A 22434-nucleotide genomic window follows, 5' to 3' on the forward strand; every position below is an offset into this window, starting at 1 on the left:
CTTTCATCCAAGATTAAAAGTTTAAAACTACCAACACAATTGTTTGTAAAATGACGAGTGTCACATTATCCAAATGTATCTCTCACAACAAACAAGTTTAACGTTATTAACCCTTAAAATTTTGATAATCAGTTATTCCACGGTAGCCTTACCTCGTTCACGCCACGTTCTTTTGACGCCTCCTTTTCCCATGAGAGGAAGGTTAGCGGCAGTTTGGTGGATATTTCGGATGAGAGGGACAACTTGTTGTTGCTGCAGTTTGCTCCTTGCAGAATCAAACCTGTGAAGAAATGACAAAACAACGGGTTAGTACTTGGTAGTAAAATAATGAGTTCGTTTAAAAAACTCAATAAAGCAACATCAATCACTTTTGCATTATTAAATGACGGAAAATACTAGCTAACACCAAAACCCAGGAATGCTGTCGAAAATAATAATTTGCTTTTTTACAGGAACAGGAAAAAATAAATCTTACAGGAAAAATAAATCGGTCTCAGTATAAAACACCAAAGGCGGCCGACAGAAATACAACAAAAATCGAATATTTTTAGATGTTATGCAAAGAGGAGAATTGAAACCCATTAAGTTCGCCGGTGGAAACGAAAAAAAAAACACTTTTGGAAGCTATTTTATTAAGCCAGTTATATAAAAAATTACCGAGGTTAAAAAAACTAAAATATTACGTGTGTGGCTCAATAGGCAGCGCTAAAATTAATAGGCGAGGTATTTCACACAAAAAGGTAAGATTGAAACCTTAAAAAACGGAAATACGAACCTGTAACTGCGAAGGTTTTGTTGTCCAGTTGTGGGTTATTCCCCCCTTCCGCCACCTTCACTTTAAGCGTGAGTTCCTCGAGTGAATGGCTGTAAGCTTGTGCTACGTACTGACGGGTTGCTGTGATGTAAGCTTCTGGCACAAACAATCCTCCCAACCACACAGACAAGTTCTGCGGAAACAACATGTTGACGAAAGAAAGTATTTTTCATCAAAAAAAGTTTAGAAGATTTTAAGTGGTGCGATAACCACAACAAAGTACACGTTGAGTTTAAGCCAGGGATTTTTAACCGTTGTGATCGTTTGACTTACTTGGGTCACCGACATCGGTGGTTTTACATAAGGTTTATTGAGGTTAATTTTTGGCAAGATTTCTCAAAAATGGCTCATATTCATTAAGTTTGAACTTATTCCTGCAAATGTTTCACGAATTGTTCGCGTTTAAAATTGAAGAAAATCCATCGGCAAAACTTAGCTGTCACACTTACACTTGAGCTGTTTTTGGAAAAGGTTGAGAAACACTGGTAAAAGTTAAAGTAAAAACGCGGCATGTTGCTTTAAATCCCACTTTCAATTAACTAAAAGCATGGAACTACCCAGAGGAAACGTTTTGCTGTTATTTGCGGGTTTTTAGCTAAAGACTAAATCTAAAAATGTCACGTGTTGCATTTATCAACGTAACTTATTCTTTACGAATCGCCACAAAAAAAAAACAGACAACCAACTGAATATTTCGATTCTATCACTGAATCCCCTAAAAAGTTACATGTAGCATAGTAAACAAGTTAAACTTTACCTTAAGTCCCTTGGATCCACTTGCAGCCGAAACCCTCTGAAGCTGTCTCACTCTTTCACTGAAGTCTGTGATCCACTGGATGACTGTCCAACCATCGGGAACCTTGTATCTGTATCAAAACAAGTGTTTAGTAGTGGCCTTACAGTAACACACGAGCACTTAACGATGCAACACTGACAAAGTTGAACTAAACCATCTAGTTGTTTATCTCTAGGACACAATACGTGAAAATGGTTGTTTTAGTAGCGAGCCACTGGTGGTTTGAGGATGATAAGGTCGCCACTTTTATACTTCGTGTCCCTGTGTGGTTTCGTCGAATTAGTTTGACTAGGTTTATTTCAAGGCAAAAACTAAAAAACAAACTATAAAGCACTTGCGAATAGAATCCTTTTAAAGCGGGTTGGACAAAAATGATGAATTTACTCTTTTACACGCCTGGAGTAAGTCATAAGTTACTGTTTTATTGAAAGTCACATTCACAAAAAGTTGAACAACCACTAATCGTCGTGATTCAAAATGCAAACACATGGGCTAGTTATTTTCACACGTACTTGTTCCATGACTCTGGCAGCATCCCCTTGTTGAGCATGGATAGTAGTGAGCGGTGGTAGTTGGTCTGCTTCTTCCTAGCCTCACAAACTGAAACGACCTCTTCAAGGTCACTGCGAACCTTGCTCAACAGCGACACCCCGAGGTTGACCTCGCGCTCAAAGAACCTGGAGGGACATCGACACATGGTCGTAAAGCTTAATACTTAAACACTTTTCATAATACTAGAAAAACACTTCGTTGTTAATAGCAGATACATTGAACTTTTTAAACGCATGGTGATTTCCAAAATTATCCAAAGAAAGATAAATTAAAACCATAAAATGGGTGTCGCAGGCAGTCAGTGCCCAGCACCACAAGTCCCTATTAAACATCATGTCACACCAGTTGGTTATTGGTAGGTGCTTTAAAAAACACGTCTGTTTATAAAACAAACGATGAAATTTTTAAGCAAATGTGGTATGGTTGTTGATCTTAATTTACAGACGCGTAGAACACCATTCTTGTGCCAACAGCGTTAAACTAGCCGTATCAATAATGAATACGTTGGGTAAAACTTTTATTATAATTAAAAAACGATGTTAAAATCGCACGTACGAGATTCTGCAGATTATAACTATGCATTTTAAGTTTTGTATCTTAAAATACAACCTAAAAAGGTTATGGCATTCCTCACCACTTAAAAATTAACACCGGTTTTACTCCCTACAATCCCCCACCTGAAGAGCGGATCCTTAATGTTGTCGGCTGTTCTGCGCAGGGAGTGAAGCTGGGTGGGAATAAGAGCCTTCCAGTTTCTTGCAGTTGACAACAAAGCTCTCATCCACTGTGGTCGCCCATCCGTGTCCGACAAAGTTGATGACGTACGCCTACGTCGGCCTTCAGGGCTCGACACTGTCGCCTAGCGGAAGGTGGAAATATATTGTTAGGGTTTGCTGAATATAAATTTGAGGCGTTCCTCATCATTGGAATGTTAACTGAATCTACTGACTTGCTAAAAGAATAACAAACTAGAACCATTTTTATACACGAATGAAAATTGATGGTAAAAAATAAGTTAAAAAATTCGTTTTTTTTAAATAGCTGGTAAAAAACGACATTCAAAAGCTTTTGAAGTTCCGTCTATTACAAGTTATTTATATACAAATAAAATAATTCAACAAGATTTTAGAATCGGGTGAAGATGATGGTCGTACCGTTTGACATTTAAAAGCATATTTAAAACAGATTCAAATGTAGAAACCGAAGGTTAAAAGATGAAGAAATTTAATTTATAAACCGAAGCATAGATTTAGAGATTTTTTCTGCCGAAAAATCCCTTTTAAATGCTACAAGCATGAATGACGTCATACCACGAGTAACTTTTCCATATCTGCTTTCATTAGGCCCTGTCATGGATCACAAGTAATAGAATATACTTTAAATCACATTCAATTATACAAATTGCCAGTGGCTTAAAAAATCAGGTTTTCGATTGAAAAATATTCATTTTACGTCGCACAACAGAAAAAACAAGACATAGAATATCGCAGATTAATTTAAGCAAGGTCATATAACTGACATGGGATAATCATTACTGTAAAAAATTACCTGTTCATAAGCCAAATCCTCGTCCTCGTCTATTAGCTGGGTTCGGAGCAACTTCTTGATCATATCGAAACCTTTATAACAAAAAAAAAAAGTTTGCAAACCTTTTTTATTACATTGGTTGGTTGACAAAGTGCAACAATGAATTAAATTTAAAAGTTCGTTATCTTAGAAAAAACTTACTTCTATTATAAACGTTGTTTATAGATTTCAGGAAAAGTGTCCACGAAGTTAAAACAAATTTATCCTTACAAAATAAATGATAAAAAACAACGTATCTGAATTCCTTGATTGATGACAAGCAAATAAGCTTACGTTACACCCAAGTTACAATTCTCTTATTTCTACATTACCAGGAAAAGTTTACCATATAACGGAAGATGTACTGCCCTCTAATATATTATGTATTTCATTATAACTTACCTTGGTTAGTGAGCAGTAGCTTCTCAGCATTGTTAGGGAGTCCAAGCCACGAAGGCGTTTGTTTCTCTGGCAGTCGTTCAGCCCACAACACAAAGTCAGCCTGATGGATCGCAGACTCCGGCATCATAATGTCCTTGTGTCCGTCAACTTGCCGAACCAAAGCGAAGTCGTGCTCGAAGCTGAGTACAAGGGTCGCTGGTTCAAATCCCACCGCCGGTAAAGTGCAAGAATTTGGCGAAATTTAGGCGCATTTTATAAAGTAGAAACGCGAATAAATCGTTCAAATAAGTACTTTTTGGTTTTCTCATGTGCAATAATATTTTTTTGAGCCCCCTTTCACTATTTTTCAGTTCATTGGGTTTTCGATGATCAGGTTTTTGACAATTTAACAAAAACAAGACCTTTTTCTTATAAAGATACCTTAATGCCCGTAGAGATACCGATGTTTAAATGAAGGTACCACCACTAAGGTTATCTATCCGAAAAACGTCTACGGTTAAGACATGTCTTTGATAATGTTAACAATGAGTAAAAACCCTAATATTTGCAACTGTGAGAAACAATATTTAGTCATTTACCGCGAGGTCCGTTAATACCACCAACAAATTCCAGCAAAGGAGTCGCATACCTCGCTACTGTGAATATTCTCTCGAGGAAAGTGTTGAGAAGTCTTTGGTCGAAGTCATTGTCGATCCTCCCACCGTACACAGCTTGTGAGAAAAGCGTACGTAGAGCGTTCCAAGGTACTTTGTCAGGTGGGATGTTGTCCCTTCCCTTGCCAGCCGCATCAACCCAAGTATCGATCGTGTCACAAGCGCACCGCAGGTCAGAGTCGTTGAACTCGTATCTAAACGAAGTGAATGGTGAAGTTATGGCTGGTTGATTGATTTTGAACAGAAGATAAACGCACCGCGTCACTTCGTTTCAGTTTACTTCCAACAAAGTATGTTTACTTTTTATATTGAAACTATATTAGTTTAAAAAAATCAAAAATTAGGCATGTACAATATATGGTATATTTATAGCAAAGCGACATGATAAAAGGTAATAAATCAATTACCAAAACTTGTGGACCTTTAAAATGATTAACATTAAGCCCTAAAAAAAGACAAATTTTGTATGTTTTAAAGTATACCAACAAGAGATTAGCAACGGCAAGAAATAAAATGGCGCCCAATTCAACCAGAACCACATAGTGAGACAACCTACTCGGCCACAGATTTTTTTACAAAACGTTGAACCGCATAGTACGCAACAATCTACTTGGACCTAACAAGTTTCAAAATGTCGCCCAATTTAACAACAACCCCACAATTAGCAAATCAAAAATAACATCTAAATTGGCCCGATTTTGACAAACCTACAACCACACAATGAGACAAGCTACTTCAAATAAGAGCAAGACAGAAAATGTTGCCCAATTTGCCCAACTACTGAGTTAAACAGGCTACTTTGAATCAATAGCAAGACACAAAATGGCGTCCAGTTAAGTCAAACCACTTAGTGATACAACGTACTTCTTGCTCCATCCGAGCGGCGCGTAGTGGAGTCGCTCTTGCACGACGGCGTGCAGCCAAGCGAGAAGGAAGTAGAGTCTAGCGCGCTCTGCTGGCGACTTCTGGACACGTGACGAGGTTGCCACGCGGTTGAAGGTCGAAAGAAGGTTAGCCCTCACTCCTGGTGGAGGCTCAAACACGAACACACGACCAGCACGAAGCAGGTTTACCGGGATCTGAGGAATTAGGTTATAACGTGGTTTGATAAAGAACGAACTGCCGCCTGATACTTATTTTATTTCATAGGCAAAAACACCAGCTGTCGTTTTAAAATACCCTTTTTTACAAGTAAGCTTAAATTCAATGTCCCAGTTAACTGGAAGTTCAGAAATGTTTTGATTTGACTTTATCTGGTAGCCGAAATAACAGAAAATATTCGGTGCATTTTGGCTGTGAGCAAATCCTATTTTGAGGTGGACAGATAGTAAGTATTAGTGTGTCTTTTTTAGGTGGACAATTTGGTTTATTTCCGAAACGCGCTTGGTAAAAGTGTTTCGTTTTCTATTCATTAATTTTTTTTGCTTAAGCTGGTTCGGTTTGATTGGTGAGTTTGATTTACTCCCACAAAGTGCATTATGTACTTCCCCGCCCACCTTTGGTGTTATTTCCATGGTTAGGAAGAGCCTGAAGGCCGGGTTTGGTTGCAAAGTGTGAAGTTTCTTCTCAAGTTGCACCAGCCAACCCGGGGCCAGGTGCACGTTCTTTAGCATCACCCAGCGGCCAGAACGAGACGCAGAATTTATCGACTTCTCAGCCTGAAAAAAACGATCAAGTGATTAAAATAACAAACCGACGTCTAACAGTTTTTACTTATATACATAAAATTAAAATGCACTAAAAAGCGACTGTCCGATCTTAATTTGTATGATTTTGAATTCTACGGTCAAAATAGCAAATCACTTAAAATGGACAGACGAGGTTATTGTAGTTATACAACTCTTTACGAAATTCGAAGGCACGTTGGCCTTGATTATGTCAGTCTTTGCCGTTGACCTTACACGACGGTACAAAAATATTAACTACCCTAAAAGCAATATGAAGGTCAAAAAGTTTAAACCCATGATTCGGTAACCACGCTACTAGCAAAGCATTAATCTGCATTTGAACAATATCTGGCAAAAAACTAAAACAAAAAGTTCAAAGGGTTACCTGTTCGAACCCCTCGCTCGACCCGATAGCGATGGAGGTGATCTGTTTGTTGAGTTGAGTTGCGAGGTCGTCGACTCTGTTGCTTGCGTCATATCCGGGAAGGGAGCACATCAGGACAGGTTCCGAAGCCTGGAAGTAAGTGTGAGGTCGAAAGTTGAACGATTAATCATTTAAATAACAAATTATTACAGCCCAATGGAAAACACACACAAATATGTGTTAACAAATGTGATCTAGCCCTTTTGAAGCTGCTTTTTGACCAACGAATACGGCTTACGTATCATTAGCACACCGAAAAGCCATCGCAGATTAGTTCGGGTAAGACGTTTTTCTGAAATACCCGGTTAGCTTAAAGATATTAATCAACCTCAACGAACTAATCCACAAATTATGTGACTTTGAGAACTTATTCAAGGTCAGTTGTTAACAGGATTCAAAGTCTATAGAAAGTTACCAATACAACACCTATAGAAAAACATAAGCAGCCCGCATGACATTCGACCTTGTACTGACCTTGACCTCGTGTTCGACAATGAGCGCCAGGTCCATCTCCTGTTCGCTCTCAGCCATGAACGAATCCCCGAACACCGACTTTACGTAGAGGTTGGCAGCTGCTGGGATGCGGTCGGGCCGGAACGCTTGGATGATGAGGAGCGCTTGGAGGGAGATGCTGGCTGCTCCCGGACTCTGAGAAGGCAGAAGGTTAAAACAGGCTTAAAAAGGCGTGGTGTAAATACTGAAACTTTAAAATAACAAACAGCTATAAGTATAGGAATGGTGGGCTTTATAGATCTTTGGTCGCAGAAGTTCGTAGAAGCAGTCTACCGTTTTTTGGTTTGGTGTACATTGGAGATATTAACTAGTATTTCCATCAGTTTGTTTTCTAATTTAGCCTTTTGCAAGAAAAAAACTAAACATTAAAAAAAATCTAACTGTTTCAAACGCTGCCATTGGTTTAGCACACTGAAAAGTCCCTAGAAATATGGTAGATATCTGTTTTAAAAAAATATTGGAGTGATGTTGGCAGCCGTCAATGCACCGACTGCGTGTGCGTTGAAATAAAAAATGAGACTTCATCAGTAAACGGAAGAAAACTATCGCGCTATGTTTGTAATTAGCAGGTCGCTCTCTTGTCGGGTTTGCTCAGCTACTTAAAGTGTTGATATTACTAACAAACAAGGCCGTTTGTACTGAACTTACCTTCTGTGACCCATTTTCATCAGTGACCGTGCTTTGCCAGATTAGTGGAACCTGGGTTTCAGGAGATCCAGATTTCATCCACAACTCAAACTCATCGCTAGAAGCCTAAACATTGAAATAAGGCGTTAAAAGCGAAACATGATTAGAAAGGTTGCTATCAGAAATAGGCTTCATATTATTTTTTTGAAACTAAATCCCTAAACAAGTTTTTCATTTACGCGATTAATCAAGAGACAGACACAATAAATGACAACACAAAAACAATAATCAACATGAGCATTTTAGGTGGAATATAAAAAAAATCCGTAACTAACGATAAAATACCAAAACCTATTATTTTGAACTTTATTTGACCTCTTACATGGAAATATTTTATTATTTTTTTTTTATTGAAACCTGTTATGTAATCTTTAATAAACATGGTATGAAGAAGATATTTAACTCACGAGCATTTTCCTTCCAAGATCCTTGAATCCGTCAAGATGTTGGAGTCGAACCAAGTTTTCCATCTGAACATCCGAGAGGAGAGAGATCGACTTCACTTGGGGGGGAACATCCCTGAGGATTGATGCGGATTATAAGTTTATCATCACGTAACTCATATATGCACCCGGTTAGGTGTTGCAAAACTGAAACGTGACAATAACTTACACGAATTACAATTTTTATCGGCTAACGAAAGGGTTTAAAATGTCATGTCAGGATTAAGTTGTTGAGAAGCAATCACAAGCTGCAAATGAGGTTTGATGTTTCTTAGATCAACTGTGTTTTTTATTTAACAAATAGAATAAGTCTATATGCACCTAATATGGATTAGGTGTCTTGCAAATTCAACATAATATACTTTACGGGCACGAAAGCATTTTCGTAATCAAATAATGTTTTTGGGAAAAGACTAGCCAGGACAAAGTAGTTAAAGAACAAGATGCATTCTAAGTAGCTTATTCAAACTGCTGTACGTAAAAAAATCACGCCGCTATCAAGACAAGTGTTATGACGCAGGAAATGTAAAAGCGATTGTATAAAGTTAAAAACTTGTAGAACTAACTTGACAACAATTTCCTGATTCCTCAAGAAATGGTTGTAATCGATTTGATTGACGTCACTGAAAGAGAAGCCCTTCAAATATATCCGGGCCAGTAGGATCGTGAACGTAATGCGATCTTCGTGCAATAGAGAGCGGGCCACGCGGTTGTAAGAGGTCTGGATTGAAAAACAAGTCATTCACATTACAATGGAACTTTTCAATAAGTATTAATTGTTGTAAAAATTTTACAGCTAAGAAAAATTATATTTTAAAATTATGCTAACGTAATGCACATTTTAGTTACGGCAGGTAACTAGGAAAGCATTTCTGTAATTATAAAACCAACAAGGTTTGCCTATATATTGACACAAACAAGTTTAGATCGGGTAAATTAGTTTTACCTTTATCGTTGGTTTGTGGTAAAAAGACACAAAAAACAATAGCAACAAAACAACAGAATGTACTGACCTTGAACAGTGTTCTTATTATGAGGTCAAGTCTCTGCGAGTAATCCTTGATCTGAGCGAGTTCCTGGTTGTCGTGGAGAACATCGCGGTAGACCGACAGGAAGAACTTGAGCGAGTACTGGGAGTAAAACAGATAAAATAGGGGGGTCAGGGTACAGCTTTTGCGGCGTAACTCCAGACCTATTAATTAAGGAAAAAAAAGGAAAATGCATTTAAGGCTGTAAGACTTAGTCTTTGATCAACATTTGCTAAAGAGTGTTTTAATAAATGAAAATTTAACTATTTAATATAATAGTTAAGATAACAACACATTCGATTTCTGAATTTACCAAATTGAGGCCAAATACTTAATAACGATAAAAAGCTATTTCAGTTAGTTGGACCTTACTAAATATGTTTTCATCCACGACAAACCGCAAAAATAAGTCAAAACATCAACTAGCAGCTATCATCGACCATCGCACCTGGTAAAGGAAGTGGAGTTGCGGCAGCGACTCTAGTGTGAAGTAAATAGCCGAACAAGCGGACGCTAGAGGGAGGTATTGCTGCGACACTGAATCAACTTCGGCCATCACCACTTCGGTCTCCTCCACCTTGCGCTCAACCTGTCAATCAAAAACATACGTGTCAACTAAACAAGAAGAAACGTTATGTATTACAACTGGTCAACTGAATGATGGTATTCAATAAAGCAAAGTGACATTAAAACACGTTTTGGGGAAGTGGATTTTAATTGGTGTTTCCCAAACTAGGGGTCCATGAACCCCCAAGGGGTTCGTAAAACGATTGCAGGGGCCCGCGCAAGTTTTTTTAATGTTCGGGGGTTCTATGTAACGCAACAGTTGTAGAAAGTAACATTTCATGTTCAGGTATTTTTGTTATCTTTATTGGACTAAATTATTACAATTAAATCTATAGTTTTTGATAAATGTTGTCGCTGTTTTGCATAATTCTTAGTTACGTTTATTCCTAAAAAATAGGGATCCGTACGCTTGATAAAGTTTATAAAGGGGTCCATGATTGACAAAAGGTTAGGAACCACTGGTTTAGATGGAGAACATGGTAGATTTATTAAAACGGCAAAGTTTAGGTGTATGCTTTAAAATACCTTCATTGTAAACCAGATAAAACAGCATTTTCAGATCAATTTAACACCCGTAGTAACTGTCCTAAAACCGAGATTACAGAAGTAGATTATTACGCCACGAAGTTAGTATTTCCACTCACCTCAGCTGCTTCCTTCTTAAGCGTCTCCAGCGCTGTAATGATGCGGTCATCGTCCAATATTCGACCTTTCACGTCGTTCAAGGTTTGAAGGAGTGATTTCTCGAGTTGTCGTAAGCGAAGTTGGTACTCGCCCTGTGGATAGCAATGTATGGGAAAATTAATTCATGATCAGGAAAGAAAATGTAAAATAAATATCGACCCTAAACTGTCAACAAGAACATTACAAAAACACATTAAAATTAAAAAAACTGATTATAAAGACCGCAAGCATTACAATCAATCTGAACAACAAAATTTAAATTGTATAAACTGTTAAGTACAGTACACCGAAAGCCATCGCAGACTCACCGAGTCTGTTGATCTATGATGCAAGCAGGGCAGACTAGTAAAACAACTAGCCTGCAGTGAGGTTCGAACTCACGACCTCCGGTCAAGCCGGGACCGTCGCTCTACCAACTGAGCTATGCAGGCTCAGAAGGGAACGAGTCGAGAAACAACCATACTCCAATGCTTGCTGTTAGATACATTCACGCATTTAAAACAAAAAACAAAACTGTAAAACCAATAACATTTATTTTTATACATTAAGCGGATCACCTCAGGTTTAATTATAATAATTATTATCTATGGTTCACATTAAAAGAGATTTTATATTTTAAGTTCACAATAAACTTAAACAACAAACGAGCGAGGTTTGGCGGCACCGCATCTAAAAACGTTTAAGAACCCTGCTCAAAGCAAATATAATAGTAACCACTTCTCCTTCGTATTCCCAAATCAAGCCAATAACAACAACCTATAATGACCTGTAGTTTGAGCAGGTCCATTCTCTTTGCATCCACGTCAGGCCTCTCAGATCTCAATGCTTGGTTGAGGCATTGAGCCTGTAGCGATCCTCTTGTCACGGTGAAGTTGATGAAGGTGACTCTGGAGCAGAGGTCAGGAGCGAACTCCGCAGTCGGATCCCTGGTTGTGAGGAAGATGGTGAAGGCGGGGGAAAGATCGATGTCCTGGTCGCCGATCGTGATCAGGACTCGGCCTCCTGTGCGACGAAGCTCTCTGCAGAAGATAGAAAAAAGAGGATTATTAATTAGAAAAAAATATATTTTTTTATAAAAAATTATGTTAATTACTAAATATAGAAGCAAGTTGCCCTTCCAAGCTTATTTTTAATTTAAAATACTTTTTAGTTGCTAAAAAAATAAGTTATCATATACGAAGATACCCAGCACAGTTGCGTGAAAAAAAAGTTATTAATCTGAACTGCAAACAAACATTTCAAGATTAAAGTGTTTAATAAAAGAGTAAACAAGGGGGAAATCAGTAACGATTTTAAACGTGACAACGAATTTTGTGACATTGCATCATACAAGCAGTCAACTTTTATATGGATTTTCTACTTCTAAATTCAACCTTCAACCACAAATAAATTCGCCTTGATATTTAATCAAAAATCAGGTATTTTTGGGATTTCCGATAAGTATCATTTATCGGTATGGGTAAGTAAGTACCGTAGACTCATCTAATTACATGTATCCGCCCTTACCCTAACAATACGCAGTAATATCGCGTTTCAATAACAGAAAGAATATACCCAACACGCCAACACCCATTCATCTAATTCTAAACTCACCTATCCTTATATTTGCGATAATATCGGTATTTTACAAGGTTTATTCCACCTACCTGTTGAGGACTGGGTTGAGTATGGGGTCGTAGCTCTCAACATCTTGCACCAGAAGTGGATTCCCGAATCTTAACGAACTCTCCAAGTTCTTCCTGAACGCGTCATCGAGGAAAGAAGTTTGTGAGATCTTACGGTCAGAGTACTGACGCAATATGAACTCGGTGGCCTGGCCTGAAGGGTCGATGATCAGTGGGTAGCGGTTGAAACGCTAGAATAAAATTGGTTAATTTTAAACTGGTTGTTACTGATCAACAGATAATAGTTTTGGCATAAAATACAAATTGAGCATTTATGAAATTTGAGGCCGTCGTTTTTCATGTTTGTTCCCAGGATATGTCAGTAAGAAAAAAACAAACTAAATGAAAACATTTTTAAGATGAGCTCTAATTTTTAGCAAATTAACCGAAAAAGTTTTTAACTTTAGCGGATTAAATCCTTCAGAAAAAACGTTTAGGGGCCTCTACCTGTTTTTACAATAACACCCACAAAAATCACCTAAGCCGGGCGAATAGCTGTATGAAGAGCAATTTACATAAATGTAAAGCTACGTGCCTGGGTGTGTTGTAATTGTGGGCCTTGATATTTTTTACGGGGATTTAGTTGCATACTTGCAAAAAGGCCGTGTAGCTTAGTATATAGGCCTAAGTATTGTGATTGACATAGTGGCATGTTTGGAATAGTGCACGGCAACAAAAAAAAAATATAAAAGAGTGTTGCTTATCCAGCAGTATTATATAATCAATCGACGTTTCGACATCCTACACCGTCTTATATACAAAAAAATAATTAGTCACCAAATAAAATTATTGAAAACATATTAAACGTTTGGTCAACTGAAGGACCGTTTATTTATTGTTCAAAAATTTCATAAACTCAAGAAAAATACTTTAAAAATCAGCAAAAAACGAAACCTACCTTTAGCATAATCGCATTTTCGGTGCAAAGGTCATCGACCGGAAGTGCGTTGTGCTGCCACTGGAGGCGCTCGTCCACCGTGGATAAGTATTCTACTCTCGCAAGATCGAGCCGGAACTCGATGGATGCTTGCTGGAGGTGGGTGGTCCATGCCAGGAAGAGGTTCTGCCGCATCGCTTGGTCGAAGTAACCAGCGTATGAGATGAAAGCGGCAGATAGAAGGCAATCGCCAGCCATTGTGGACATCTTGGATCAAGGTTAACAGAAACAAAACGTATTTAAAGCGAAAGGAATGTAAAAAATACTAAAAAAAAATCAGATGAAGTTTGTTAAAAAATAAATCGGAGGTTTTAAAATATAACAATAATAACAAGATGAAATAAAAAATTACGTAGATATGCTAAACGCGTAGAAGATCACAAAAGTCGTTTATTGTTATTTAAGACGATTATAAAACAGTATTTTACATTTACGTTTAAAAATATATAATTTGATGTTTCTATAATTGCACACGAAGTTAAATACAAATAAAAACGAAATCGCGGCGTATGTCATCTAGCTCGTCGGGGCAAAACTGGTGTAAAAACGTTAATGACCATCTTTAAATCATCACCTGGCTCTTGAATGAGTCGCTGGTCTGTTCCCATCTTTCCTGCTCATGACTCAAGCTCTTCAGCAACCCTGTGCTCCTGGTAACCTTCGCCTCCACAGTCACCAACTCCTGCTTGATCGCTTGTGCCTCGCTTATAAGCAGAGCGTACTCGTCAGTATATCTGGGAAAAACAATATCGTTGATTAAGTGTACCCAAGAAAAGTAGTTTTTCCTTAAAAGTTATAAGCCTGTATGTGCCAAAAATAAAAAAGGTTCTCATTAATATATTCGTGTATACTCTAGTGCAAGGGTTCTCAACCTTTTTTCTTTCATGGCCCATTTACGTTGCATAAAAAATTCTGTGGTCCAATAAATTTTTATGAAAGAAAAAAATGTAAAATAGGTTTAGAACAAAACACAGCAGAACATAATTAAAAACAGATTATTTATTCAACTGTGCATTAGTGAGATAATTGCGGCTGAACAATAAATTTACATTCCTTTTTAATTCCTCCCCAAGCCATTATTCCTGTAAAATTAAATATATTGACACAAATAAAACTAAATCTAGCTTTTTTAAATTGGTCTGTGGCCCACCTTTAATGTCCCTATGGCCCACCAGTGAGCCATGGCCCGCTGGTTTAGAACCGCTGCTCTAGTTTATATGTGGAAAAAAAAAAGCATTTTTTGAAAATATTGTCAATGTTTATCTGCTTGTAAGAAAGTGCCACAAAGTAAGAAGTTATTTTAACACATGGAGATTTTATTTGTGCTGGGTAATTATTGCAAAACACAATATGTGCGACTACTTTTTTTGGTTTTCTGAAAATGGAAAAGGAGCTAATCTGGTTCACAGATTATTCATATTGGGAAAAATATGATAGCAAGTTGCCAAAAAGAGTTATCTGACAAGAAACCACAGACTTAGGGGGAATTTAGCAAATAGAAAAAACGAATTGTGAATTAGTCAAACTTGTTAATTGTTCGTAAAACGAGAGGTTCGCAACTTCAGATTTAAACTTTATGGTCTGTTAATCAGCTTATCAAAATGAATAAGTCACCTCTTAATTGAAGTCTCAAGTTCTGTGATGAGAACTTCAACTTCTTCAGCTTCCTGCTTATTGTTTCCAGCTCTATTTTCCAACGTACTCAGTTCCATACGAAGTGGTTCCACCTTCTGCAGCATGTCGGCGTACTGGAGTTGTGCGATCGCCCACTTAACCAAGGGACCACAAGCCTGACTAGCTCGGTTGATCGTCTCGTACTTGTAAGACGGGTTCGAGATATACCTGGGAAAAAATGGAGTTTTGGCATTCGTGTGTATTTAAGTTTGTTGCAAAGGCCCAGAAAGAGTTGTAAAAATAAACTGTTTTTTTTTAGTAGATTGAAAATTCCCACTGCTATATTAAACAAATATCGGTTAAGGTTGATCGTGTCGTAAGTTTTTGGTCCCTATCCACAAATTGTTTTTTACAGTCGTTTAATGAAGTAATGGTAAACCTAATAAAATGGATTACCAGGTTAGTCGCTAAATTCCAATAGTGTGAAGCTCGTTTTTGTTTTCAATCCGGTTTTAGGCCCGTAATCTACCCAAGTTCACTTTAAGGTAGAAAATGTTGTCTGTGATAAAAATTAAGCCAAGAAATGATCCACAAAGTTTGAAATCTTCATCTTACTTGTCGTTCATGATCTTCCTGATGTTGTCGGGGAGGTCTTCAGTTGAGAAGTTGATGATTGTAGGGATGAAGTTATCCCGGATGATGATCTGCCGGATCGACTTCCAATCTGTTGTTTGTTCTCCCAGGAGGAGACAGATCGACTCAAGACACAACTTCACACCTGCAAAAATGTCGTTGTGTTCAAAGAAATGCTTTGGCAAAAAGCGGCAATTTATCTCTCTCTGTGTTGTAAAATTCAGCCTTTATTGCCTCAACACACAACTCCACACTTGTACAAATAACAAAGTTTTACATTGAGTTTACGCTGTAACCACTACCCTTACAAAGAAATCCTACTACAAACTGTTGCATACTGTGAAGGTTTAATCTATATATATGTGTTGAAATTGTCAATGTTTGTAAAAGTTCACTAAAACAAAGTTTAAGTAGATAGAAAAACATTTTTAAAATAGGCAAATAAGTACACTTCAAAAACATAAATCAACTTTCTTATTTGTCAATTATTTATGATGACTAAAATTATTTCTTTAATAACGCCTGAGATATTTGCATCAGGTTTTAGTAAGAGTTTGAAAAAAAACACCTGCTGAATATATCGTTTTTTTCTCGTTTTATTTTTCAGATGCTAAGGATACTTTCAGCAAAATATATTATACATGCAAAACAGCTGTCCAGCGGCGCAATCCATAAAAAGATTGCTTTCAGAAATCAATTTAGGCATCACACGTAAAACAAATGTTTTTGACACAAAATGGCTGTCAAATGTGCGACCACCAGGTGTTATGTGCTAACCTGCAGGAGGGTTCGCCATGGATCTGATCTCAACCAGATGTTGTTTCTTAATCCCGCGCACTGCAGCCTTTGCGTCCTGGACTGCAGGTTCGACCTTGGAAAGCTCGTCCATGACCTTGTTGGTTTCTTCCTGGATGTGGAGGTTCAGCTCTTCAAGCTGAGTCCTGGTGACATTTGATCAAGATCGGTTAAAATGAGCAATAAAACCAAGATTGAGGGCAACAACTCATAAATGTGCGTTCTGGTAAGAATTAAGCGGATTAAGTTTGTTTATTTAATTGTTTCATTGTTTCGTTTAATTAAAGAAAATAGTTCCTTATTTGTTTTTCAAATTTAGTTTAATTTTTTTATGACCATCACATAAATGCCCAAAATTAAGATCAAAATGATAAAATCAATAAAATAGGTAGTTATTGGGTTTATTTATGATAGAAAAGTTTTTTGAAACGACCAAACTACCAAATAATGCAAAGACTTAATTTACTCCGCTCAAGCACATAATAAACCACTTGACGTCGACAATGAACATCGTTTACCACCCAAACAATGCACATAACTTTCGGTTAAAGTCTTAATTTTTTTTAATGATCGCCACAAAATTATCAAAAATCAATTAATGAATTTTCTTTTTTATGACGTCGATAATTCAGATTGTTTTACCAGAATGTCCAAACAATGCAATTAACTTTCCTTTTGTTTTTTTTACCAGCATATAACCAAACATCATGCCCCGCACAGCCAAACACAGTTATACCAGCAAACCACATCCCGACCTGATCTGTCTTGATGTCTTCTTCTTGTTCTCAGCTTCTTGTTGGTCGTTCACAACCTGCTTCAACTTCTCATTGGCGAGGTTGTTCTTGTACTGAAGCTCCTTGTTCTTACGAGACAATTCCTTCCTCAGTTCTTCAACTTGATCGACCGTCTCAGAGATCTTACGCAATCCAACGTTGAGGTGGATCTGGAAGCCCAACAATCGGTTATTGTCGTCAAATAACAGACTTTGTGATTGAACAAACAGCATCCATTTATCGATTTTACAATTTGATTTACCTTTTGGCTAATAATTATTACTTTTTTACCATATTTAACGAAAAAGTATAATATATTAGATCAGTTATTTACTCTTGACCATTAGGCCCCACACAACAAAACATAACAAGAATAAGCAATTGCAAACTGGAAAATATCGCAATATCTCAAACAATGATAAGCGCAATAAAAAATAAACTTACAATTCACACCAGGGTGTACCCTCTTTATTTTGATTCCTATATTTGTTGTTTTATAGTGGCTACAGTGTTCAATATTTTTTTAGGGTTTACTTACGAAATTGCATTTGCAGATATTTAAAGTGCTTTTTATTTTCAAGATAAAATGCAAAAACGGAAAAAAGTCAAGTTGATTACTGCTACTCCGACGTGTGTGAATAGCTCTTGTTTTACCTTTTACTTAAAACGTTGCAAATAGTTCGCAATCCACTTGAAATGTCACAAACCTGTTGTTCCTCGAGATCAGATTTCTTTTCGTGCATTACTTTGGCGTAGTGGTTGATTAGGTCGAGGTATGCTCGTGGTGAAATAAGGATGGTTCTGGCGCCTCTCTTGCTCAATCTGCGGTTTGCTTGGTGGAGGGTTTGGTGAATAAACACACAAGCGTTCACTATAACATCCCTGCGACACAATAAGTGCTTAATTCACTCCTGAAAACTGTAAATGAAAACTTTCGCCATATGTACTTTGTGTCAGTTGAGCTTTAGTAAAAAAGGTTTGTTTATGAATTTTTTTAATTAGAAAAAAAAATGATTGTACTACATGTCAAATTTTAGCCCTTATTTATAAAAATATTGGGCAGAAAACTTATTTTGATTATGGACTTTGTTCCTTTGTGATTAACTAGGAATCCAGAGGGTTTCCAATTGTTACATGTAATACAGAAGATGTAAGAAAAATTATTATTTTTTCATAATAGGCAATTTTAAAACGCTAGATTTAAAACGGTGACATTTGGATTTAAAACCAAAAGTCGTCGTTCAAAAAATCAAAAATTTTTATTTTTTTTTGGACACAAATTTTTTTTCTGTGACCATACAAGAACTAACCTGTGGGTTGGTACAGCCGGTAGTTTGTCGTACACCACAGGTAAATACTCAGGTGCAATGTAACCTGAGTTCTCCAAATCCATCTTGGCTGTAAACTCCTTTCCAACTTGAAACAAAGCATCGATCGACCAATCACCGAACCAGTTCAACACACATCTGGGGAAGGATTGGTTGGAAGTAGATAAACGCTTATGTTGCTTTAAATACTTTTCACATCATTTAGCGTTAAATAGTTTGTTGTAGAAAACGCTCTTCTGGTAATTGTAATTGTTAACTAACGTTTCGGCCTACTTAAGTTACCTTCTTCAGGTTGAATGGCACCCAATGCTTGCTATAATACAATTACCAGAAATAGTTACATGAGGAGACATCCTTTTGTTTATATGATGCAAAAACTTATTTTTTGTAGGAAAAAATACCCGTTGGGGCCATAAAAACTTTGTGAACGTCGGTTTGGAAAGTTTGCTAGAGACAAAGTGGCCAACGTGGTATGCCGCTTGAAAGACACTTCACACGCACATGGTTGATGTTTAGAAGATGTTGTAATGACATAAACATATTAGAACATGTGGGTTGGTAAATGTGTGCAAAAACTATATTTATGTGGCTAAAATTACCTTACTCATTGTACACATTTATTATGTGAACGCTTAAATAACATCAACTATATAACATCCAACATCCCCACAAAGGACCTGCAGAGCCATAATGTAGCTTGTCCTATAGTATAGAACAAGGCCTGGTATTGGTCATCTCATATTACATTCCCAACTACTATCTATAAAATACCGCACCTGTTAAACAGAGCAGGAGATGTAGCCGCTCTATCCTTAAGTCCTTCTTCACTCGGGTTCATTGTGAAGACCACGTGCAGGTTCCGCATCACTTCACCCGTGAACCACTTGTACAATTCTTCCTGGCTGTCCAGCATAAGTCCCTCTCTATAACAACAACAACAGCATAAGTCCCTATCTATAACAACAACAGCATAAGTCCCTATCTATAACAACAACAGCATAAGTCCCTCTCTACAAAAATGACGATTTTTACTAAAACTCATCAGCAAGCAATAAGCCTAATACAGCTTTGTTGGGAGTTTAATGTTATAAAGCATATGTTCCAAGTTTTGTGTAGGCCTACCTATCTGTATAGGAACTTTTTACAACTTAAACAAAATCGTTTTGGGAGAAACTACCGTTTATATTTGTCATCTGTGCGCAGAGTTCATTTTAAATGAGTTCAAACATAAGGTGTTTTGGGGTGAGTTCACACATCTTTAAACGCAACTCACCCATTTTTTACGACAAGTTAAGCGGGGCTATCACGTATTTTCCCACAATCTTCACTCCCTTTTATAAGTTTTTACACTCTATTTTTGATGCTCTTATTTAACCCACAACTCAAGTTACTTTGATCCTCATTCACCTCTGCGCCAACATTAAACAACTTTGTGGCCACATTTCTTTAACCCAGGAGTTCCTAAAAGGTGCGCGGACCTCAGTTTAAAACCCCTGCCCCATCCTAATCACTTACATTTACCAACTTTTCAACCCAGTTTTCATTAACCTCTGCGCCCACAGGAAATAAGTCTGTTACCAAATTTCACCACCATTTACCCGCGTTTGTACCCACCCCCCATTCACCCACCTCTGAGCCCCCTCCTTGCATTGCGTCATCAGCGCCGAGTATTCGTCACCCTCGAACAAGCCGGGTACTTCCCCGTTAGCGAGAAGTGTGTTCATCCTCTCAAGGAAGGAAGAGTCAAGGACGTTCGACTCATCCATGATGAAGACCACCTTCTCCCCCTTGCATCCAGACCTACGGAGCACTGTGCGGAGATCCTCGTCGAACTCAAGAGCACTGTACTTGCGGTGCACCTGGGTGAGGGTTGGGGGTTATGTCCGATACTATATTTTTTCCCATACCACATAGTTTTGGCAAAATTAGGTTCGACATTATTCCTAAACATTGTAGCTACTGACTACTATATTTAATTGAGCAAAATTGACCAAACGATTTTGTGAGGGCATACATCGGGTAAAATGGCGAAATTAATGTAAGATTAAAATAAGTTTGTTTTTAAATTTTAAGATCTAGGATCTAAGAAACTTGAAAAATAGTCTTCACCTATATAGTGTCATCGCTAGATTTTGAAATGACATTTTACATATGGCTATCTATCAGACACAGCATGAACTACACCAAGAAATATTTTATTAGAGCATATCCATTTTACAATTAAACGTGTGTAATTCCTAATAAAATAGTAAAGCAAATAATCACTATAACATCATCATCACTTTAATTTACATCATCTTTCAATTTGATCAATTTTATCTTTTGTTAAATTTGATATCAGTAATAAATGGTTGGTATGGGATAAAAAAGCCGATACTTTGCCATAACCCGAAGTAACGATATTAATTTTGGAAACTCTTACGAACTAATTTGCTTTTCAATAAACTGCATTTTTGTCCCTTCGGGCATAATATTACATCACTTGACTACAGTAAATTATATAATTCTAAAATTCACGTACAGCCATCTCTAGCACCCACAACCCTTACCTTGGTATAATATCAATTCAGGTTTCCAAAGAAGTCACGTAAAACGCTTTGATTGCACAATGTGCAAGTACCTTACATCCCTAACCCCACTCCCCAGCATCCGCAACTCTCACCTTGATCTGATAAACCTTGAGTCCGTTCATCCAAGCCACGAACCGTGATAGTGTTGTCTTCCCCGATCCTGACACTCCGATGAGGAGGAGATGTCCCTGGGGTTGTCGGAAGATTCGGTCGATCCTCAGCACGTTGTCAAGCACCTCGTTGAAGAGGACAAGAGGAACGTCAAGCTCCTCCTCGTAGAACACCTGAGGAACAATGGATGACAATGAGGAACAACGGTAGATAATGGAAATGTGTACTAATATTCATTTCAAATATATTTCAACTACAAAACCCAGACTAAAAAAAAAGATCTAGTGCAACACAATACACTGTTTTTTCTTAGTAACTTCAGTAAAAATATCAAAGCCATAACATTCAATAAAATATACGTATTTCTAAATTTTTAGACAGAGTGCTCATAAACATCAGCGGAAAGTGAAATGACCTAAAGAATCTAATTATATTAAAAATAAGATTGATGTTTTAACACTATCAAAGTAGAAAACAATTTTGTTGCAATTTTAAAGAGCAATTTATTTTAAGACAAACAAGTTTTTTAACCCTAGCTGATAAACAAACGGTCGGAAATGTTTGAGGCAGGCTATAGAAGTGAATTAAACGACAATTAAGAACTAAATTTACACCAATGTAAAGAAACTTTTAAGAATGGTTAAACTATTTTTTTCTTTATTATTTTTTACGCCTACGTTTCTTGCTGATATTTTCAGAACGCCCATACAATGATACCTTCACCGACTATGGCTATTTTGTACGAAAAATTACAACATCTTAGCGTATACTTGTACTAGTTATTTTGTAGGCAACCGCGCATAAAGTAATGTCTTAATTATCGGAGCAACCTTACCTAAAATCCACAATTATTAACCTCGAGGTTGCCAAGTTATTACTTATAGCATTACAACTCAACTTCAGAAAAATGAAACGCATAGTTTTTTGTTGAATTCCAAACGCCAGCCTATATTATAACTGAAGCATCCTGGGAAAATGTTACCTTTAGCCTTGCTTTGGTGAATTCTCTCAGTTCTTCTTGATCAACTGGAACGTAATCCTTGCTCAACCAGTTGCTGTACAAGATCGGGCTGCAAGCAAAAACAACTGTCAGTGTCACTAACATACAAACTGGAAAAGGTAATAAAAACCAGGATTTGGTGGCTACATAATTGTAGAGTTTAAGCAAGATTTTTTGGTATATATAAACGAGGTTAACTTGTGTTTTAAATGC

The 22434-nt window shown here is 37.3% G+C and overlaps 1 protein-coding gene and 1 non-coding gene across 2 annotated transcripts in view; both read right to left on the minus strand.

Annotated features, from left to right (window-relative positions):
* Positions 1 to 22434, minus strand: part of LOC146166442 (cytoplasmic dynein 1 heavy chain 1-like) — a 62385-nt gene that overhangs the window by 871 nt on the left and 39080 nt on the right. Inside the window, exons 57-88 of the mRNA XM_083380386.1 lie at positions 22204 to 22291; positions 21203 to 21394; positions 20170 to 20399; positions 19317 to 19463; positions 18523 to 18678; positions 17920 to 18094; positions 17195 to 17382; positions 16422 to 16585; positions 15627 to 15789; positions 15012 to 15239; positions 13972 to 14131; positions 13359 to 13604; positions 12443 to 12651; positions 11563 to 11815; positions 10757 to 10888; positions 9994 to 10134; positions 9531 to 9647; positions 9084 to 9238; positions 8482 to 8593; positions 8036 to 8140; positions 7349 to 7522; positions 6836 to 6964; positions 6280 to 6441; positions 5648 to 5862; positions 4759 to 4977; positions 4131 to 4309; positions 3711 to 3781; positions 2840 to 3021; positions 2123 to 2287; positions 1572 to 1680; positions 776 to 947; positions 153 to 280 (exon numbers count right to left, since the gene is read on the minus strand). Coding sequence (XP_083236512.1) covers positions 153 to 280; positions 776 to 947; positions 1572 to 1680; positions 2123 to 2287; positions 2840 to 3021; positions 3711 to 3781; positions 4131 to 4309; positions 4759 to 4977; positions 5648 to 5862; positions 6280 to 6441; positions 6836 to 6964; positions 7349 to 7522; positions 8036 to 8140; positions 8482 to 8593; positions 9084 to 9238; positions 9531 to 9647; positions 9994 to 10134; positions 10757 to 10888; positions 11563 to 11815; positions 12443 to 12651; positions 13359 to 13604; positions 13972 to 14131; positions 15012 to 15239; positions 15627 to 15789; positions 16422 to 16585; positions 17195 to 17382; positions 17920 to 18094; positions 18523 to 18678; positions 19317 to 19463; positions 20170 to 20399; positions 21203 to 21394; positions 22204 to 22291 — 5266 coding nt within the window. The remainder of the gene's footprint in view (positions 1 to 152; positions 281 to 775; positions 948 to 1571; positions 1681 to 2122; positions 2288 to 2839; positions 3022 to 3710; positions 3782 to 4130; positions 4310 to 4758; positions 4978 to 5647; positions 5863 to 6279; positions 6442 to 6835; positions 6965 to 7348; positions 7523 to 8035; positions 8141 to 8481; positions 8594 to 9083; positions 9239 to 9530; positions 9648 to 9993; positions 10135 to 10756; positions 10889 to 11562; positions 11816 to 12442; positions 12652 to 13358; positions 13605 to 13971; positions 14132 to 15011; positions 15240 to 15626; positions 15790 to 16421; positions 16586 to 17194; positions 17383 to 17919; positions 18095 to 18522; positions 18679 to 19316; positions 19464 to 20169; positions 20400 to 21202; positions 21395 to 22203; positions 22292 to 22434) is intronic.
* On the minus strand, positions 11153 to 11227 carry Trnaa-ggc (transfer RNA alanine (anticodon GGC)). The gene has a single exon. It is a non-coding gene; the product is annotated as a tRNA-Ala (tRNA).

Source organism: Ascidiella aspersa, chromosome 1 (genome assembly GCF_963924565.1).
Source record: "Ascidiella aspersa chromosome 1, kaAscAspe10.2, whole genome shotgun sequence".
NCBI lineage: Eukaryota > Metazoa > Chordata > Ascidiacea > Phlebobranchia > Ascidiidae > Ascidiella > Ascidiella aspersa.